This window comes from Poecilia reticulata, chromosome 5, assembly GCF_904066995.2.
Source record: "Poecilia reticulata chromosome 5, P_reticulata-male-v2, whole genome shotgun sequence".
NCBI lineage: Eukaryota > Metazoa > Chordata > Actinopteri > Cyprinodontiformes > Poeciliidae > Poecilia > Poecilia reticulata.
The window spans coordinates 29,343,576-29,358,618 of NC_088834.1; the positions used below are offsets into that span (position 1 = coordinate 29,343,576).

The following is a 15,043-nucleotide window of genomic DNA, read 5'->3' on the forward strand; positions in this document are numbered from 1 at the left end:
TGAAGGATAACAATCTGTTAATGTGGTAAAGGTACAGGATTCTTTTTAAAGGGTTTTCTATCAGAACTCTGTCATGATGAATGCTTGTCTTTGATATTAAACACGTTGCTGTACCTGTGGGGATTTAATTATGAGACCTTCATAAGACATTTTACAAGCAACCCCCTTAATAAAAAGTCTAAATTAAGTTTTAGGGCTTGCTATCTGAAGCAAATGTGCTCCAGCAGAGTAACGAGGGAATCTGAAATTGCAATAAAGTGCTTGTCATGTGTGTAAAACCTTATTGAAATGCTTTTCAGTCTGTGGAGCGCTTCATCTAGTCCATGTCGGGCCCAAATAAAAATGAAAACCAACCAATTAGTTGCATTAAATAATAAAACAAATCTACATGCTTTGAACTTTTTTAAAATTATTTTGTAACCACAAACTGCAGAGTATTTTGTTGGGATTTTATGCTACGAATCAACTCGGAGCTGAGGTTGCATGTTTTATGGTTTTCACATTTATTTTGTGTTTAAAATCTGAAAAGTGTGGCGTGTATTTTTATTCGAGCCACATCTCTCTGCAGGTGCAGCTCCAGGACATATTCTGAAAACAAAAAAGACAGACAAATAATATAATTAAAATAATTCTATTATTTTACTAAATAATTATAAAATTATAAATCATTATTTACAATTAATTGTAAAAGTATATATATATATATATATATATATATATATATATATATATATATATATTATTTTTTTTTTTTTTTCTCTAACTAATTGAATAGTTGAATGCATAGACGGTTGAATGTATCTACCAACTCTGCATAGACGTCATCTGTTTCATCTGTTTAGGTCAAGGCATGTGGAGACTGCAGCTCATGTTTTTATTTTTACAATCATTATTTAACTATTGTGAATAAAAGTTAAAAACATTGGTGAAAGGTTGACTTTGCGTCTGGAGTGGATTACATTCTGTCAATCATGCATTTTAAATCTAGAAACTTTTGTTCAATTTGCTTCCAAGCTTCTTTTTTTTTTTTTTCCAAAGGTTGCTCTCCTTTTTTTTTTTTTTTTTTTTTTTCCAGTGTACTTGTGGATGTTGGGGGCAGTGCTTCAGTCAGATCTTGGCCTCTCGCAGAGCAGGGGGACACATTCAGCGGAAGGAGTCAGTCAGTCAGAATAGTGGCGAGCGGCTCGCGTTTCGTGGAAATGTTGTCCGGTCCAAACGATGGATGCCACCGACTCCCCTGACCCGTACAGCCGCCCGGCGCGCAGGACGCAGTGGATCGTGAGCACCCTGGCTTACCATTACGGACTGGACCGGGGAGTGGAGAACGAAATCATCGTCCTGGCCACCGGACTGGATCAGTATCTGCAGGAGATATTCCACCACCTGGACCATCGAGGACTCGGCAAAATCCCAGAGGAGGACTTCAACGTCCTGTGTGAGGTTCTGGGGCTGAGCGAGGACTCGGAATCGGAAGAGTCCGCCGGAGTGTTGGACAACCTCCCCAGCGCGCTCACCTTCAGGCACTTCCACGCCAAGCTGTGCGGCTACTTCACCACGAAGGCGGGATGCCAGTACGAGAACGACCGGCTGCTGGTCGGGACCGACAGCGAACACATAGAAACTCAGATCCGTCTGCGGAGCCCCCTAAAGCGGCGGGAGACGCTGCTTTCGGTCGGGGCGGCCGGTGGCGGTTGTTCTCCCTCACCCTCCCCGGCGCAGCGGCGCGCTTTCGGCTGCAGGCTCGGCTCCCCGGGCTCCTGCAGCAGGGAGTGCTACGAGGAGATCGTGGCTCTGGAGGAGGCGGAGGACAGGATAGGGAAGCTGGAGGATGAGAATGCGAGTCTCAGGGAGCTGGTTGAGGACATGAGAGCCGCGCTGCAGAGCAGCGATGCTCGTTGTTTGGCTCTGCAGGTGAGAAAGGTTTGAACTTTATTTATTTAACTCCATCGGAAGCAACCGATTGGAGACAGGAGGAGGGTCTCAGCGCTGACAATCACTCGCGTGTACTTTCTTCCTTCGTCTTAACAACAGAGCCATGAATGCTCAGTTAGCACAGCCACTGATGACACCGGATATACAGAACAGTCAGCACACTGAGCAGTACATACACAAGGTTGTATGTACTGTACGGATCGGATTGGTCATTTTTGATGGAGCTGCATCATCAGGCGGATGTATGTTAAAGTTAACTGGATTTTTTTGGTATTTTAAGGGCAACAAAAAAGACAATAATATAACAAAAATTAACAAAATCAGTTAAAAGAATGTTTTCCTAAACCCTGGAACGGCTTATTAAAAAAACACACACACCTCTGGAAAACTGCAGGTGTGTGTGTGGGTGTGTCTGGTGAATTTTTGGTTTAAACATGTAATGCTTCACTATAAAACTACTCAGGTAAAAGCAAAAAGTACAGCATAGTAAAAATACTCCTAGAGGCATATTAAAAAAACAATTAAATAAATGTAATGTAATTATACTACCAATCCAGCTCTGGTGTTGACCTCCTCATGCCGCGTTAGGGTTAGGGCATTCAAGTTAACCCAGTTTGGAGTTAGACAGCATGCCTTTAATTATGATGTGGTCAAAATACTCACTCGGCTAATAATTGTGCACACAGTGTAGTTTTATGGAGAGCAGAATCTCACACATGAAGATTGCTGGTGAGTATTGAAAAGATCTGACTGGTGAGGAGCTGGCATGTTCCCAACAGGCACTGGGGGCTCTGAATGGTGACCTAACACCAGGTGTTATATGACTATTCTGTGGTGGCAACTTTTTGCAGCCAGTCAGTAAACAACGCTGAAACTGAATGGTCGTGTTTGTGTATTTTATTACGCCGTCGCAGGTTCCACAGAGGCCTCCGGCCTGGACGGGTTGCTACAATAGAAAACATCAGACGGCAGTTGCTGCTCACACTACCACAGTCACCGCTGCAGCTTCTGATCTGTAAACAGCTGCAACCGGGATGGGAGACGACGTCTGACAAATCTCTCATATTAGGCTGATAAATTAGCATGCAATCTGTAAAATAGAAAAGGCTCAAATATTCAGTCAGTGCTCAGGACTAAATGCATTTGATCTAGAACTTTTTACGACTCAGAACTGTACAAAGTCTCGTCCACCACGACCCTCTGATGTCATCACTGGTCTGCTGGGACATCAGTCCGTCCCACATGCTGCCCAGTTGCCCGTTACAATCACCTGTTGTCATGCAGACTCTCACCTGTGGGATTCCTAATAACACGTCTGCAGACGTTCCTGTGAGCCCAGCTGACCTGTAACAACACCAGGGTCATCAGAGGTCCTGGTTTTCACAAATATGTCCACTTTTTATGACATACTGTTAAGTTTGTTAAAGTTATAATTACTTTATTTTTTTGTAATGAATGTTAGGAAAATTTATTATTATTATTATTATTATTATTATTATTATTATTATTATTATTATATATAATATTGATATAATAATTATTATCCATTGATAGACAGTTTAAAATGCACAAGTATAGCTTTATGTCAGACCACACAATTTTTAAAGTGCATTTCTGAGGCTGATTACATTGAAAGTACAATACTTATTATTATTATTATTATTATTATTATTATTATTATTATTATTATTATTATTATTATTATTATTATTATTATTATTATTATTATTATTATTTTTATTTTTCAGAATATAATTTTAGATTATTTTTTCTGTAATTTTTTTTGCTGTGTGACTTCCAAACTGAGCTGCCATTGTTACAGGTTGTGTTCTAATACAGAAGAGTAATTATTTCTTAACATTATTTACATCCAATGAAAGATGTTAAAATTGATGTGCTGGTTGACTTCTGAAAGCATATTTGAAGTTGATCTAAATATGTATTTTTTAGAGGAGATTAAAAGTAAACAGCATATGATTGAGGTATTTTGGAAATGAAAAAAAAGAAGCTCACCATCACTCCACTTGTTGGCACCATTCAAGCTCTTTAAAGCTCATGATGTTCCAGTTGCTTGCATTTACATTCCCAGTTCTCTTTTAATCTGAAACATTCCTTTAATGAACTTTGTCAACCAGTCAAACAACAAAATGTTTAGTCAGTTTGTGGGATTATCTTCGTCTCGTCTCTTCACATCTCAGGTCGGCCTCTGGAAAAGCCACTCCAAGCATAAACCAAGAGAAGGACGCTTCGTTTCCCCGCGGACGCTGGCCCCCCACAACGTGTCCAACAGCTCCAACAGCAACCTCAAGAGCCTGCAGAACCTCATCCACGAGATAGAGTACCTGCACAGCTCCAGAGAGTGGCAGGTGGAGGAGACGGTGTCGCGCAACCAGAGACTGGAGCAGGAACTGTGGAGCTGTAAGGAGGCCGTCGCTGCGTTGGAAGATAGCAACAGGCTTCTGAAGACGGAGCAGGCGAGCATGAGGAGGAAGGTGGAGGAGGCCCGGCAGGCTCTGCTGAGCGGACTGGAGAAGGTGAAGGACCTGGAAGCGAAGGCCAGTCGTGTTCCGGCGCTGCAGAGGCACGTTGTCCAGATGGAGTCTGAGCTGCTTTACTACAGGTGCAGACGCTTCGCTTCACGTAACATTAAGCTGTTTATCAGAGCAACTCCACATGTGTTTTAGACGACCTCAGAAGCACAGTCAGTGGAATATATATATATATATATATATATATATATATGTACTGATCATACCTTCTGGTGTGTATACGACAGCAGTCCTGGTCAGAGTAATGTAGTGACTGAATCTGTGTATGCACAACTGTGTTCAGGGTTAGTTTTTCTGCATGAAGTGACAGGTTTGTGGCGTTAACAATAAATAATCGATTCCAGTACTGCAAAAAAAAAAACATACAAAATCTCACCAAATATTTTTGGTCTATTTTCTAGTGCAAATCTCTTACTGCACTTAAAGAAAAGACAAAACTAACTTACAAGTAACTGTTCAGCAAGTTACAGGAGCTTGTTTTAAGTAAACAACTTCTTAATAGTGATGAAAAAGTGCGGGTGTCGTTAGATAATTTCTCTTATAGAGGGGAAAAATGTCTTGTTATAAGTGAAATAAGCTCCCTATGCATTTTCATCAATATTATGTTTTTTTTGTGTGTGTAGCATATTTCAGCTGAAACGTGCTTTACACAATAAAACAAAATTACAAATTTATAAAGAAAACACCATACAGACAACAATTCAACAAACGTTACATTTTGTCAAGTGCCATCACCAAAAATCATTAAAGGTCAAATACGTTGGTCAGTGTTTCATTTATTATGGTTCAAAGGCAACTTTAAAACAGCTGGGTGTTTAGTCTGGATTCAAAGGAACTCAGCGTTTCGGCTGTTTTGCGGTTTTTCTGGACGTTTGTTCCAGATTTGTGGTGCATAGAAGCTGAATGCTGCTTCTCCCAGGTTTGGTTCTGGTTCTGAGGTGCAGAGCAGAACCAGAACCAGAAGACTTGAGTGGTGTGGAAGGTTGACACAACAACAACAAATATATGAAACTTGATAAAAATTGTGCATTATGATTCAGAAAAAATAAAAAAGGCAAAATATCCCAAGAAAATAGCTAGTGAAGAGTGCGGCTAGGTGTGTGGGCTGTGGAGCCGTTCTGGCTCTGGGAGCTCTAACAGACCGAACAGATGTTCCATCTGCTATACCGTGTATGAGCTGTTTAGCGTCACCTCCCGTGTATCGAGCCCATTTTTAAGTCGGGGCTTGAAAAACGCTCATTTGTCAGCCTTGTTGAAATAAAGGGGCCGGTTTTTGGCAGGTAGTTGCACGAGAAGAACCTTAGTGACGAAAAATCCTGCACTGATGAATCGTAGACCCTCCTAAAGCAGAACAAAATGACTCTGTTTACCTTGGGCTTAATGGCTGAGATGCTCGTGCCTTGCTGTTCGGAGGGCTGACGTGGGTAACTTTTTCCATTTTCAGCCCTGATCTGTTGAACTTTGCTGACCAAGCTTCGTGTGCAGCCGGTCGGCCGGCCGGTCTGGCTCAAACTCTTGTTTTGGAACTGTTCGCTTTGGTGGGAGTCAAGGTGTAATTGAACTTTTGAAGTACAAAGCCTTTCGGTCGAATGTTTATCTCTCATTCAGTTGCTCCTGCTTCAACCGTATAATCAGTGTCCGCAACTGTGGCTTTTTGGCTCGCAGATGTCTCTAAATACTTGTAATGTTCACTTTATACTGCTAAGACATAGTCTGGCATGAGCAGACATGTGATTAAAGCTCATGCTTCAGCCTGCTTTTGGGTTATTTCTAATAACAAATTTGAGAAGTCTAAGTGTTGTCCTGTGACCCACATTCTGCTAATCTACGCAAACAGGGTTCCAAAGTCTTCTCACCGCTCTTCCATAGACGCTGTGATGGCAAATAATTCAACACCACAAAAGCAACAGAGAGGCCTATTGAGTGAGAACCTGAACAGCTGACGGTCCTCATCAATCTCTGCTCACTTCTTTCATTCTGCCTCCAAATGAACAATCCCACAGACTCTGCCCTATAGAAAGATCTTAGCAACCGATTCCCTGTGACTGTTTGAACTGAAGGCCTGACACTTCCTTGGTCTCAGCTCACCCAAATACTACTTTAGATGGTACAACGTCAAGTTGTGTAATTAGGAATTTGAAGTAGATTGTTGATCCTATTATTTTTCCTAATTATTTATTATACAGATGGTTCGTCTCTGACTATCAGCATTCGTCTGATTCACATTTCACAAGCAAAGTTCAGGTTAAAGCTGATGTTCATCAATTCAAAATTTGAACTAAATTCACAATGCAGAAATCCATTTATTTCTTTTTCTTCCCTAAGCATTTATAACAGGTGTTTCATTTCTACATAGGCTTTTGCAGCCATTTTGCAACTAGTCTTGGACGTCATATCAAGATTGTATCAAGTCAGATACAATCTTTTTACATCACTAAAGACATGTAATACTTCTCCCATGTAAATAAAACATGGATTTTTCTTTTGTGTTCTACCGAGCAAACCACACTACTTCGGGAACAAGGTTACCTCAGACAGATGACATCAAAATCAAAATGACAAAACACTCAACAACTGTAAAGCTCAATGCTAGAAAGTTAATGACATGAACTTGTATTGGGTGAGCCGGAACTCAACACTTTGCAGTCATTGTGTGGGTAAATTCTGTACAATATGACTCCTTGTTTATGGAAGAAAAAGAATTACTGGTTGAGCTCTTGGACCTGTAGTGAATCCAGCTGCCAAAGGTAGCTTTGAAGAAGACTTCAGGAGGTTGAGTCTTTTAAAAAAAGAGTTAAAAACCCAGTTAGTTAAAGTCTAAATAATTGCCCTCAGCAATTATTAATCAAATTTAAAGAACTCCTTTTAAGTATTTTAAGCTATTGGCTTCAGTTAAGGGACGGGGGGGATTAAAAGTTATCAAAATCCTGGACGTGGCCAAGTGGTAACCGTGGTGTTCTCGCCACAGCAAGCAAATCCCTATAACTTTCACACAGATGCATCAAATTTATCATGAGTCATCCATGCTGCATGCCCAACGATACTGATGTGGTCATATATTCACATCATCAAAGCCCCGCCCCATCAGAACAGGAAGTCACTATTTTTTTTCTTTCTTGGAACACTCCACTCTCTAGACCCTTTTGACCTAATCAACATAATCTTGTGTCATATATCACAGATAACAGGTTGGTCTCACTTGCTTTAAAGCAAAAGGAGTTTCTGCTGGTGGCGAAGTCAGACGTCACGCCGTTGCCATACGTCGTTTGCTTCCGAATCAGAATCAGTGTTTGCTTTCCCAGCTGGACTCTCTGGTTCCCAGAAGTTCCACCAAAGCATATCAGAGGATGATCCAGGTGTAAGTGTTTCTAAAGGGCAAAACAAAGAGTTTCATGTGACATTTAAAATGTCATCGTATCATCAGGAATGCTTGGAACGGCAGCCTTGCTCTGACTGACGTCAATTAAAGAGGATTCAGTCGCTGGTTAACCTGCATGTGACAACCTTCAGCGGGGTGAGCTCTTGAATGTGAGTGTAACCAGAGCAACCAGGAAGCCTTGTGTTTGTTTCACTACAGCTGCCGGCCTCCTCCCCCACAGTGACTTAAACACAACTCTCCGACTGATTGCCTGGAAGTCCATTACGCTTACTACTGAACAAAGAGAGCCCAAAAGAAACGTCTTACAGTATCGCCTGACTTGTGATAGCGGGACGTAAGTGCAAGTGGCCGGTGATTTTCGAGGCAGGCTGCTAAAAAATCTGCTCTCTTTTTTTCCCCCCACCTTTTTGCTTTCCTCCTCCAAGATATCATCATCTGGAAACACTTACACAGTGATTTATGAAGGCCCCTTATTGGATTTCCCCCCAACAAAAAGGGCAGCCAGCAAAAGAAAGTTTGAAAATTTTCAAGCATTACAGAAGCACTTATCCACCCAAACTGCATCATCAGGTTTTTTTACATATATATATACATATCAGGGCAAAAGATGTTAAACTGATTATGACACCAATAAATTTGTTAAATATGCTCGGGAACAGCTGAATATGTTTACATCTACCTGCATGTACGAAGCCGTGTTTTCTGAAGTTTTTTTTTCCCCCAACGCTGCACACTAACAGCGCTGTTCTACCACTGACCCACTTTGCTGTAAAAATGTCTCAAAGACCCAGAGTCTGGCTTCAATTACCCCACCCAGATCTGGCGTACGGCATCACACAGCCTCTATAAAATTATCGTGGCAGCGCAGTAACGCGCACTTCTTTTTGTTGTATGTTCTCTTTCATGTTTGCAAATCGGTTACAACCGAACTGTCGACGGTGTGTACATGTAAAGTGCGGTTTCAGTGCAGTGTACTCTGAGAACGTAGAGACGGCCTCTCATCGCATATCTTGAGGATTCAAACCAATGCAAACCTACCCATAGATTTGCATTTTTCCACTATTCATTTAAGCAATAAGTTGACATCAATAGTCATTAAAAATGTGTTAAATATAACCATGCACTTTTAGCAAAACATCAATCTACACAGATTGATAGTTAATTCCTGTTCATTATGATGATTTCCTGCTTACAGCTAATCAAAATATAACATTTATGATTGGAATAATCCAACAGACCAATAAAGAAAAAACAGAAATATAGGCTTAATAAAAGAAAAGTATGCTTAACACCTGCTTAACGCTTAAGCTCAAAAGCTACTCTTGATCCGACAAACGAGCTCCATCAGAATGCATGCACAAAATGTTATATTCAATCCCATGATTTCTACCATTATGTTATTTAGCACTCATCATCGTCATTGTCATCGCAATAAATACTGCGAATGAAAATCTCAGGTCGGGATGGAAGTGTGTAGAAGATTGAACGATTCCATGCCTGTTCTGACCCCGATGTCTTTCAGGTCTGAGATGTCCAGACTTCAGCCAGCGAGCAGCGCCGGGGCAGAGCAGCGGCCGTACTGCCAGGACCTCCAACATGACCGCCGTTCACCAACAGGCCGCGCTGTGACCACCCCTGACAAGAGTGAGGCATCTTTGCTTTATTGGCCCCGTCATGATAACACCTGGACAATAAATTGTCCCAGATGTTATTGCGATAAACAATAATATTGTTGTTTTGAGACCATTTTCAAGTAATATAATGCGGGAAGACGTTCTCAATAAACTTTGAACTCTAATGAACGTTTAACAACTGCAACTGGAAGACATTTTAAATATCCCACAAAATTTTTTTATTTTGAAGCCTCTGTAAATTAATTGTCCTAGTAGAGTCCAAATCACCAGACTGAAGACTTTCATCATGCAGTTTTTGACAGAGAGAGAAAAGATAAATCATGCAAATGGAAATTATTGAACGTGTTTTAATTTATCATACGATTAATTGATCTATTGCTCATTCTGACAGGCCTACCCAGTAGCTACACATTTTACTTTTATCTGAATACGTACATTGTCTCAAAAAGTTTTCAAACCCTTTGAATGTCCCATTACACCTCCAGACCATCAGTGTCTTTTTTGGGGATTTTTTATTTTTATTTATTTTTTTGATAGAACAGAACAAATTAGCCCAAAATCATGACGTGACAGGGAGAAATTTAGGTCAGGGCTTTGACTAGGCCGTGATTTAAACAATTTGATTGTAGCCTTGAATGAATACAGCATGTAGGTTGATTGTCTGTGACCTTCACCCCTGTCTAAAGTCTTCTGCAGGTTTTCTTCTGGGATTCTCCTGGATTTAACTCCATCCATCTTCACACTTTATTCTGACCGTCTTCCCTGTTACTGGGTAGATTTTACTGATAAATCCAGCTCCTCAAAAAGTAGGTGGATCGACTAAAACCAACAAACTGACAGAAGTCAGGGAGAATTAGAGGCGTTTTGAAGAAGATGCTGCAAATAAAGACTTTATACAAACTTGGCGTTATTGAAAATCAAAGCCTTTGGTCTGATGAAATGTTTCTTAGTTTTCTCACAAAAACATAAAGAAAAAAACTTTTTCTTTTTGCAATGACAAAAATCTTAAAAGATTTTTGTCATTGCAAAAACGTCGAATGACTGTCGAGCTCTTAGTCCTTCAGTTCAGAATAAAATACACGCAGCTTTTAGGTGTTGTCAGGTAACGGTGCTGCAGCAGTAACGTTGTCCATGTGCTGCAGTGCCAGTCGAGGAGCAGCTGTTCCGCTCGGTGGAGGGCCAGGCTGCCTCGGATGAAGAAGAGGACAAACGGGCCGGGGACCAACAGAGGCAGGTGGAGGAGGTGAAGAGGATCCTAACCAGGCTGTCCTGCTGTGGCGGAAGGTAAACTCACCTGGGGGGGTCACCCATATGGACATGTCTACTGGGAGGTCACTAGGAGGAAACTCACAATTGCATAGAAAATGTTTTTGGGGTGGAAGGTTCCTTTGAAATGTGCTACTGTGTTACCTGGGTGTCGTATTATGAAAGTAGAAGTGAAGTGAAAAGGCTGGACACAGAGGGAGTCGGTTCAGGCATTGTTTTGGATCAGACCGACTCCGTTAATCTGCCTTAGAGTACATATCTCAATGTTGACTCCCAAACAGTCAAACCTTTTGGTCCTCCTGGAACTGCAGCCGACCCGCGACTCTCGACAAAAATCACGTCCAGTTTGCAGTTCTGCTCGCCCAGCATCTGAGTCTGAGCGGTCACCGTCCCTCGTTCGAGCCGGGCAGCTTCTCAAAGACCCGAACAGCTGCCCGCTTTTTACAAATTTCACAGTGTGCCCAAATCCAAAAAGCAGAAATCCCGTTATCACAGATCTAACTATGTGCACATCTTCAACATCCTCGAGTGACAATATGGACGGACACACAGGGTCTTCCACTTCCCCTTGCACTGTAAAACAAACAAAAAGAAAAAAAAAAGTCTGTAATTTATGGTAAAATATTGGCAGCTGTGGTTTCATATGGTAAAATCCATATAAATACAGTGGCCTGTTGCACAAAAACCAGTGAAGTTTGTGTTTGTAAAAGCAGAAGGGGAATGAAAACCTTAGGACTGTGGGGCTGCTACCAGACACTGACAGAATGACCTTCTATTCGTCTGTGTTCTTCACCAGATGTGGTGACGAGGCACTGGAGAAGCTGATGTTTCGTTTTGGAAGCTCGAGGAGCGAAGAATGTCACAGTGCTGTGGTGGAGCTGCTGGAGAGAGTCACCAGGCTGCATAAAGAGCTGAAGCTGAAGGAAAGCCGAGCAGAGATGAACATGGACCAGGTACACACTGCCAGCCATGACCACTGACCCAACCAGGACGGTTAGGTCAGATTTAGCTCCTCTGCCTTACGCTGGTGCCAATTAGAAACAGCCAATCAGAGACCGGAGAAGGATCTTAGCGCTCGCTGTCAATCATCCTCTGTGTGGCGCTGCTCGTCCGCCCCCAGTCCCCTATGCTCTCTGTTACATTGCAGCTTCTTTCTGACATCAGAGCCAGTTGTGAAGGCTCAGGCTAATTAGAATGTCCACCGATGACGAAATAAAACAAGAAGTCAGTTTTCAAAGAGTTTTGCAGTGTTTGGTCTCCTTTGTCACTCAATGAAATTCACATGTCATCACCTTCCTAATATGGGGGTACTGATTTTTATCGGCACAGATTTCCTTAATTTTGGGAACTTTTTTATCAGCCGATATTCTACCTCAGCAAAGATCTAAAAATCAACGGCTGTCCTCTTCAGTCCTGCAGTGAGAGAAGTCTGACTGTTAGCCCCGCCCACCAGGTCATGGCTGCATGGTTGCAGTTAACAACAGTCACGGTTGCCAGCTCAGCAACTTTCTTGCTGTATTTAGCGACATTTCAGACAAAAAGAATTGGTATTGGCAAAAATCAAAATCAGCAGGTCAGGCTTTTTAAAGATCGGTAACTGGAGATCGGCCAGAACTCTGCAATCAGTGCACCCATACTTCCAAATCTGGTTTATGTCCTTTTTTTTTTTTTGCCTAAAGTGACTTTTGCAAAATCACCCCGTTGTCACGTTGTTAGTGATCAACCCAGAGGTTGTGGTGTTCATCCACAGGGTGAAAATAGAGTTACATAGAATGAATGCAGCTGCGTTGCACATGATAGATGTTTGTTTCACCCCTGAGGCCAAGGGCTGCAGAGCTCTTCTGGTAACACACACACAGCTGCGGAAGCATCAACACACGGAGCGCAGTGACTTTATCAGGATGTGATTGTCGCTTTCCCCTTTAACACACTTTGCCTACATGGTGGGTTGGAACCTGGAGACCCGAATCGATTCTTATTGGTTAGTAGTTGTGATCTGTTTTCACACAAACAAACCCACAAATTGTCTTCAATGTTTGATTGTTGTAGAGGTTTTTTTTTGTTTGTTTTGTTTCTGCGATTGTTGAGAAAGATAGTTTTGTTATTTTTTGTGCAAAGCGTAACATAAACACTAAAACTCCTCCAAAGAGCCAATGGACAGATGGGTCTTTGCTCAATTATTTTTAGGTGACACTTTTCCAACATGAAGAATACTCTGGTTTGACATAGATTTTTCTAATTTGTTCACATAAAATAGTGTTTTTAAAATGAAGTAAGGATCCTTGTGTTGCGGTGCATTAGTTACAAGCTTTGATCTCCTTCCAGATGAAGGACTCTCTGGTGCAGGAGCTGCAGCAGAGGGTCGAGGACACGGAGCTGCTTACCGTGGAGCTGCAGTCGCTGGAAAGAGAGAAGGTCCGTCTTTCGCTGGTGGAGGAGAAGCTGGTGGACATCCTGCAGCTTCTGCAGCAGCTCAGAGACTTGGTTAGTTTCAGTGCATCTGTTCTGTGATTCTGCAGGTCAATTCTGATTAAGTCCTCAAGCAAACGTTGCTGTTACTCTGTATTTTGCATAAACATATTCACACATATAAGAACCATCAGTAAGATACTTAAAAAAAACGAAACAAAACAGAACATAAAAACTTGATTCACTCTGATAATATAATTTTAATTATAGTTTTAGGAAGGTAAAACACTGAAATGTTTTTTGTTATTTATAAATCAAACTTGCACTGATAGCCCTTTTAAAGATGGAGTACTTTTTAATCAAGAAATATAAATTTTTGGATAAGTCTCAAAAATGTATATTATATGAAAAGTACACATATACGACTCTAACCTAATCAGTTTTCTTTGTACATTCTTGGCATGGCTGTATCCCTGCCAGCAGAGAGCCCAAAGATTGTACAAAAGTAAGAGTAGAACTACTTCAACCTATTTTTACTCGAGTAAAAGCAACAACTATCAAGTAAGATTAAAAAAGTATTTGGTAGAAAGTGTGCTGAGTAACAGATCATAAATCATTTAATATTTAAAAATTACATCATCAGACAGACCAGAATATTAAGATAAATGTACGTTTATATATTTTTAAGGACCAAAATGACAATAATTAATATAAATAACAAAAAATAACAAGAACAACAAAAAAAACTTAAGAAACTAAAAACTGCAGGTATGTGTAAAAAATTGCAGTCAAAATGAAAGGGAACTTTAAACACAAAAAATTGCTGTTCATAGCTGTTTTTAAAGTGTTTTGTGAATAAATCTGCATTGACATTAAATTTGGGGTGTGAATACTTTTAGACTTAACCCAGGATAATGGAATCCACTGAAACTTTTATCCAAAGGTAAGGTCTCAAGCTGACAGCAGCCATTCTGTCTGCCTCACTAATGAAAACTGAGAGCATACAATAGGATTATTGATCAATAATCAAAAACAGCTTGAAAAAGTATCTACAAGATTAGACTAATTGTAAATAATTACATGTTTAATGACATAAATGTCAAAATTGCTGGGGGGTTTTCCCCTCTTTACTTGTAATAACTTTTTTCTGTCCTTCTCCCATGTTTCTGATTAGACGTACGTCCTGTAATCCCAACAGTGTGAGAATGAGAACATTTATAGCACTTGTTGCACATGTGTGAAAGTGTGTGTGTGGTCATGTTTCTCTTTTAAAGTGCCTTTTAATGACCCAACATCCAGCTGAAACTAGTCGCCGTTTGTTTCAGAACGTCTCCCGAAGGACCCTGGGGAAAATGTTGCTCAGTACTTTGGAGTCTGGCAACAACCCACAACACGGTTAGTGGAACACGCACGGCCAAAAACACGCTACGAGTTCTGCGAAACGAGACAGTGGCGTTTACTGTTAGAACAGAACAGAACGGGGAATCACGTTAAGTTTCTGTTGGTTTGCTTGTAAACGTGCTCCGACTCAGCTCCCGTCTTCTTCACAGGCAAAGCGCACATCCTGGAGGTGCTCAGCGCTCTTTACCACGAACTGGCTGCGTGCGAGATCCTTTCATCTCATGGACGTCTGCAGGCACCGCAGAGTCAGCAGTCACTCCACAACCTCATCATCTCCTGCTGAACAAGACCGCCACCCTCTGGGCCCACCGCCCAAGGAGACCTAAACGTAGTTGGTTTCCAGTATATATATATATATATATATATATATATATATATATATATATATATATATATATATATATATATATATATATATATATATATATATATATATATATATATATATATATATATATATATATATATATATA

General features: G+C 40.9%; 1 protein-coding gene across 1 annotated transcript; it reads left to right on the forward strand.

Moving 5' to 3' along the window:
* Positions 1 to 1,218: 1,218 nt before the first annotated feature.
* efcc1 (EF-hand and coiled-coil domain containing 1) lies at positions 1,219 to 14,896 on the forward strand. The gene is made up of 7 exons (XM_017304644.2): positions 1,219 to 1,911; positions 4,131 to 4,552; positions 9,383 to 9,504; positions 10,637 to 10,778; positions 11,557 to 11,713; positions 13,086 to 13,244; positions 14,720 to 14,896. Exons 1-7 carry the CDS (start codon positions 1,219 to 1,221, stop codon positions 14,894 to 14,896), a joined length of 1,872 nt encoding a protein of 623 aa, XP_017160133.2.
* Positions 14,897 to 15,043: the final 147 nt, after the last annotated feature.